Genomic DNA, 6,009 nt, shown 5'->3' with positions numbered 1-6,009 from the left:
GCGGTGAGGGAAGCAGACAGACCGGTTCGACGTAGTAGATGGGTGTGTGAAGACAAAATGCTACCAGAAAGCCAGCCAATCCACACTCCCCTGAAATGCATGCTAACGCCCTTCAAACCCTGGGCATTGGTTTCATACACAGCCTCTTCCAGGGATAAAAGGGGTTCTTGTACAGCTTCTTGTTACCCTCAACCATGGAGGCAAGTTCTGAGTTCTGGTTTTCCTAGGACACTAACTCTAGTCACAAAGATCTCTGGAGTGATCACACATGGTGAAGTGGCAGGGTGAATATTTCAAAAGGATAAGTAGAACAGGAGTCTTGCCCAAGCCCTAGTCATGTCAGTGTCTGTGTGTGGCCTCCCAGCCCAACCAGAAATTGACAAAGGCATGTATATGGTGAAAAGATATATATATATATATTCAGAATTAGGCAGCTGGACTCAGTTTAGATGATCCCAATCTGAAAAACAAAAGGGAACCTCGTTACTGGAGTTGAAATATGAAGATTAAGCTGGAGTGTTATTTTTAGAAAGCAAAATGAGGAATGTGAGGATAAGGTTTGTTTAGGATAGGGGTGCAGTCAGTTAATTATGACTAATCAGCAAAAATCAGGCTTTGGTCACTAACATATGCATCATTTGCACCCAAGGGGTGAGCATTAAGGGGTTTGCAGGAAGGAAACTTACTTTGTTGGCAACATCCAAAGCATCGTAATCAGGAGCCAATCGAACATATGCCTTCTTCTCTCCATCAGGCCTAGGGTAGAGAAGGAAGCCTTAGTCCCTGCCACCCTCACTGCCCCCACACCCTTCCCCTTCCTCCTCCAGTCCTCCGGCACTTCAGTGGTTCCTTTGTTCATGTCATTCTTTTCCAATAATGATTTTTCCATCATTAGGCCAGAGGACACCATGAAGCCACAAAGCCAATTCTCTTATGGGAAACACCACAGGCCACATTAAGACTTAAACCAAGGTAATCTGCCACGTGTCGCACTCTAGTGGCCTTTGCCAATAGAAGTAGGGACCCAGAAAATGAGCACCAACCCCCAATCGAGTCCTAGAAAGCATTGCCTCAGGTCCACACAAAGGTCTGTAACTAAGGCAGCCTGTAATTCCTGCCTCAAGGCTCACACACTGCTAAACCTACGCCAAGTTTAAATCAAGGAACCTTCTTCCCCTGCTGAAAGGTCCAGGGGATTTTTTTTTTTTTTAAAGGGCCTTGCTTGGTTGCTCAGGCTGGGGTACAACAGGGCAATCATGGGTGACTCCTGGCCTCAAGCGATCTTCCTGCATAGCTCGGACTACACGTGTAGTCCTGCATTACTAGGACTATCTAAACATCAAAGAGCTTCATGAAATGCAGGGTTTTTTTTGGCTCCAGACTGCTGGTCCAGCCTGCTCCCCATCCCTTGAGGCCCAACTCACCGAATCAGGGTGTTGACCTTGGCCACATCAATGTCATAGAGCTTCTTCACAGCCTGTTTAATCTGGTGCTTGTTGGCTTTAACATCCACAATGAACACAAGTGTGTTGTTGTCTTCTATCTTCTTCATGGCAGACTCGGTGGTCAGCGGAAACTTGATGATAGCATAGTGGTCAAGCCTGGGAGAGGCAAAATGGGGTCACCTGGCCTGGGCCCACTCTTTTGGAGCCCAGAGCCAGGAGAGCCTAGGTGCATCAGACAACGAGGTACCAATCACTTTGTTCAGACTTTGGTCGCTTTACAGTGTCATCATCTGCACCCTGAAATCTAAGGGCCTGAAGCCCCAATCCCAGGGGCAGAACATTGTGCATTTTCTTTCTCTTGAAGGGCTCTTACACCTCAAGTGATTAAAGAATCATCTCTGGGCCAGGCGTGGTGGCTCATGGCTGTAATCCCAGCACTTTGGGAGGCTGAGGCAGGCTAATCACGAGGTCAAGAGATCGTGACCATCCTGGCCAACATGGTGAAACTCCCTCTCTACTAAAAATACAAAAATTAGCTGGGCATGGTGGTGCACGCCTGTAGTCCAAGCTACTCAGGAGGCTGAGGCAGGAGAATCGGGTCAGGGGCAAATTCTTTTTTTTGAGACGGAGTCTCACTCTGTCGCCCAGGCTGGAGTGCAGCGGCACGATCTCGGCTCGCTGCAAGCTCTGCCTCCCAGGTTCACACCATTCTCCTGCCTCAGCCTGGGACTACAGGTAGCCTGGGACTCAGCAGCCGGGACTACAGGCGCCTGCCACCAAGCCCGGCTAATTTTTTTTGTATTTTTAGTAGAGATGGAGTTTCACTGTGTTAGCCAGGATGGTCTCGATCTCCTGACCTCGTGATCTGCCCGCCTTAGCCTCCCAAAGTGCTGGCATTACAGGCATGAGCCACCGTGCCCGACCAGCCAGGAGCAAATTCTTATGCACAGCAGTGGCTTAAGCACAACTGTAACACAGCTTTCCCCACTTAAAGTCACACTCGATTCTAGGTCCAGCTTGGTGGGGGAAGGGGCAAGAAGACAGTCTGTGAACTGCTTTCCTGTATGAACACAGTCCACTCTTTCCATGAGGAAAGAGTAGAAACAGCAAAAACCCATTGGTACTAACTACTACCATGGCTCTACTCAAATCTGTGCTCCCTAAAAAGTCAGTTATTACTGGTAGCTCAAGTACTCAAGGGCCCAACCTTCTGCCCATTTCCCCCCAACCGTTCCTTGAGCAGTACGAAAATTGGGGAAAATGAATGGAAAGAAGCTTCTATACACCGCAGCAGGCCATAACTGCCAAATACAGATAATGGAATCCCCATTATCAATCAAGAATCAATCCACGTTCTCACCCTCAAGGATTGTTCCCTATAGCAGTAGGAGCTATGAGCAAGGAATCTCTGTATTCTACTTTATACTCCCCCCAACATAAGTTTTCAAACCGTGATCACATGTGAAGCAATAATTAACCTAACAAATTTTGAGAGACTCAGGGTTTTTTTTTTTTTTTTGAGACGGAGTTTCACTCTTGTTGCCCAGGCTGCAATGCAATGCAAGCTCCACCTCCCGGGTTCAAGCGATTCTCCTGCCTCAGCCTCCCGCGAGTAGCTGGGATTACAGACATGCGCCACCACGCCCGGCGAATTTTCTATTTTTAGTAGACACGGGGTTTCTACATGTTACTCAGGCTGGTCTCGAACCCCTGACCTCAAGTGATCCGCCCCCCTCGGCCTCCCAAAGTGCTGGGATTAGAGACGTGAGCCACCGCTCCCGGCCTCTGGGCTGATTTACAAAGAATTCCTGCCAGTTTTGTAAATACAGCAGAAACAATCTCCTCATACTTCCAATTAGAGAAGCACACTGGACACAATTTGTGTTTGAGAAACCATCACACAGAATGAGTGAATTTCCAAATTACCAATGGAGAATACCCAAATCTTTTCATGGGTACAGGGGACAGTACTGACTTGTTTCTCCTGGGAGCGCTCTTCCGAGGATATTTGGGCTGTCTCCGGAGTCGCAGTGTCTTCGGCCGCCGGAAGGTGGGTGACGTGCGGATCTTCTTTTTTTTGTGGCTGTGGACACCTTTCAACACTGCCTTCTTGGCCTTTAAAGCCTTCGCTTTGGCTTCGGCTTTAGGAGGGGCAGGAGCTGGGAGAAAAGGAAAGAAAACGTGGGTGCGGGATTTAGAAATCGGTCACTTCCGGCCCCAAGAACTGCAGTGGGCGACCCTGGCCACACGTGCATCAGTGGTTCCTTTGAAGACATCACAAGTGTCAGGAGATTAAAACTTTTCCATCATATGCACGATACCAGAGACGAAAGCGACCAACTCTAAGTAACTCCAGGGATACGACTATGAAACCAAGTAGCACTTAACGAACGCTTGATACTTTCCAGAAAATGTCCTACGAATTTTAGACATACCCCATCGCAAAACCACGCTGCGGAGAGGGGGGCGGGTAATGTAGCCCGGTTGAACATGAACCAGAAGGAAAATGGTTAAAGCTGAAGGCACTAATTCCTTACAGGCCCGGGGACATGGAGGGCCAACCAGTGGATGCGTGTAGCTTCCCAGAGCCGAATGTCTGGCCCTCCCTGGCGGATGATGCCTGTCGCGTTGCCTCCCCAACTCCCTCCACCGGAACTCAGCCCACGAGGCTGAGCCCACGCGGCCCACGTATACTGCAGCGTGTCCGAAACGCAGGAAGCAGCCCCAGAGCAGAGCCCTCAGGGCTTAGCCCAGCAGCCATATTCCCAATTCGTTCGCTCTGCGGCGCGGCAATCCCCGGTAAACCAGCTGCGGCCCCATCCCCAACACACACCTTCCTTCTTCGCTTTCGGCGCCATCTTGTGAAAAGGGTCTCCAATGCCCGTTCCCACGGGCTTATAGCGCCAAAGCTCACTAAAGACTCGCGATGCTTTGTACTTAGAGCTGATTGGGTAATTTGCAGAGTGGCGCCTTCTGGGAACGGTAGTTAGGTTTAATTTCTTTTTCGTGCGTGAACAAACATGCGCCACTCCTCCCCTCAAAGGCACTAAAGCTTCATGGGGGTTGTAGTTTTTTTTTGTTTGTTTGTTTTTGAATGCTCTGTCGCCCAGGCTGGAGTGCAGTGGCGCGATCTCGGCTCACTGCAAGCTCCGCCTCCCGGGTTTACGCCATTCTCCTGCCTCAGCCACCCGAGTAGCTGGGACTACAGGCGCGTGCCACCATGGGGATTGTAGTTTTTTGAAGACACGCGTTTATTTGCTCAGGCCAGCGGACGGCGTAGCCGGCTGTCGCTCGGGTCTGGTCCCGGGAGCTTCCCATCTTGAGCAACTGCCAGTCTCAGGGAAGAGGATTGCCATGCCAGGAGGCAGGAACGCTGCCAAGAGGAAAGAACACATTTGGATTGACTCGGGAGTTAGATACAGCTAAGTTCTAGAGTGCTGGAGCAGGATTTGCTCGGTCGAACTGAGGTCCAGAGAGGAATGTGGTTTATCAATAACACAGTGATTTGGTGGCAGAAAAAAATCAAGTCAGGGCCGGGCGCGGTGACTCACGCCTGTAATCCCAGCACTTTGTGAGGCCGAGGTGGGCGAATTGCTTCGAGCCCAGGAGTTCCAGACCAGCCTGGGCAACACGGCGAAACCCCGTATCTACAAAAGAATACAAAAATTAGCCGGGCGTGGTGGTGCGTGCCTGTAGTCCCAGTTCCTTGGGAGGCTGAGGTGGGAGGATCGCTTCAGCCCTGGAGGTCGAGGCTGCAGTGAGCCATTCCAGCCTGGGTGGCAGAGTGAGACCCTGTCTCAAAATAAATAAATAAATAAATAAATAATCCACTCACGAGGGGAAGAGTGTCAGAGGAAGTACAAAGCGGCCACACCTGCCCCTCTTTACCTGCGACACTGATACTGTCAGTTTTACTGTGTTTCCTGATAATGCACTTGAAGTTCTATGAAAATTCCGCACATTTCTCCAAGATTCCCTAGTTCTTCCTGTTAGTAACTTCACTCACCATCCCCTGCCCTAAACTAGTCTTCCCTTCCGTGTCCTGGTCATCTTTACATCCTCAAATTCAGCTCCAGACACAGAGTAAGGTTTCTTAACACTCAGGTTTGCTTCTCCTGAGGTGTGTGCCTAACCCATCCCCACTTGATCCTTTCTTCTTCCCTCTCCCCTTATAAAACCAGACATGTCCCCTTTGACGGTGAAATTGATTGTGCACTGCCCCCTCTTCTATCCTGCAGGACTTTGCACAAAGGAGAAGTTGTCCCTGGGGGATAGATTCCAATGCGGCCAGAACAATGAACACCCATACCAGAGGGGAGTCCCCGCCTCCCAGAGCGGAGACCACCCCAAAGAGCGGAGTTTCCGGGTCCACTTAGCCCTTCTTTAACCTCCCTCGAGGGAGGCAGCTTGATCTTCAGCCCTCCCACCTCACAATCTACACAGCAGCCTTGAAGGAAAAGACGCCAGACTTCAGACGTCTCTCTCCTCGGTGGGCACCTTATTCTAACCCTGGCACCCACTTCGCACGCTTCCCCTCCATCACCCCCACCCCCGACCTCCCAGG

The 6,009-nt window shown here is 50.4% G+C and overlaps 1 protein-coding gene and 4 non-coding genes across 5 annotated transcripts; all 5 read right to left on the bottom strand.

The window, feature by feature from the left end:
* Positions 1-392: 392 nt before the first annotated feature.
* Positions 393-5,956, bottom strand: RPL23A (ribosomal protein L23a). Its single transcript, XM_002827180.5, has 6 exons — positions 4,997-5,956; positions 4,279-4,818; positions 3,421-3,604; positions 1,425-1,601; positions 687-756; positions 393-460 (listed from the first exon to the last, which is right to left on the bottom strand). The coding sequence occupies exons 2-6, from the start codon at positions 4,301-4,303 to the stop codon at positions 446-448; spliced, it is 471 nt and encodes a 156-aa protein (XP_002827226.3). The 5' UTR covers positions 4,304-4,818; positions 4,997-5,956; the 3' UTR covers positions 393-445.
* Positions 574-645, bottom strand: LOC112129788 (small nucleolar RNA Z17). Its single transcript, XR_002912141.1, has one exon. It is a non-coding gene; the product is annotated as a small nucleolar RNA Z17 (small nucleolar RNA).
* On the bottom strand, positions 835-898 carry LOC112129779 (small nucleolar RNA SNORD42). Its single transcript, XR_002912133.1, has one exon. It is a non-coding gene; the product is annotated as a small nucleolar RNA SNORD42 (small nucleolar RNA).
* On the bottom strand, positions 1,671-1,742 carry LOC112129787 (small nucleolar RNA Z17). Its single transcript, XR_002912140.1, has one exon. It is a non-coding gene; the product is annotated as a small nucleolar RNA Z17 (small nucleolar RNA).
* Positions 3,695-3,761, bottom strand: LOC112129778 (small nucleolar RNA SNORD42). The gene has a single exon (XR_002912132.1). It is a non-coding gene; the product is annotated as a small nucleolar RNA SNORD42 (small nucleolar RNA).
* Positions 5,957-6,009: the final 53 nt, after the last annotated feature.

The sequence above is a fragment of the Pongo abelii genome, chromosome 19 (assembly GCF_028885655.2).
Source record: "Pongo abelii isolate AG06213 chromosome 19, NHGRI_mPonAbe1-v2.0_pri, whole genome shotgun sequence".
Classification (NCBI taxonomy): domain Eukaryota; kingdom Metazoa; phylum Chordata; class Mammalia; order Primates; family Hominidae; genus Pongo; species Pongo abelii.
Note: the sequence above shows the minus strand (reverse complement) of the source record. Positions and strands in the feature narration are given on the sequence as shown.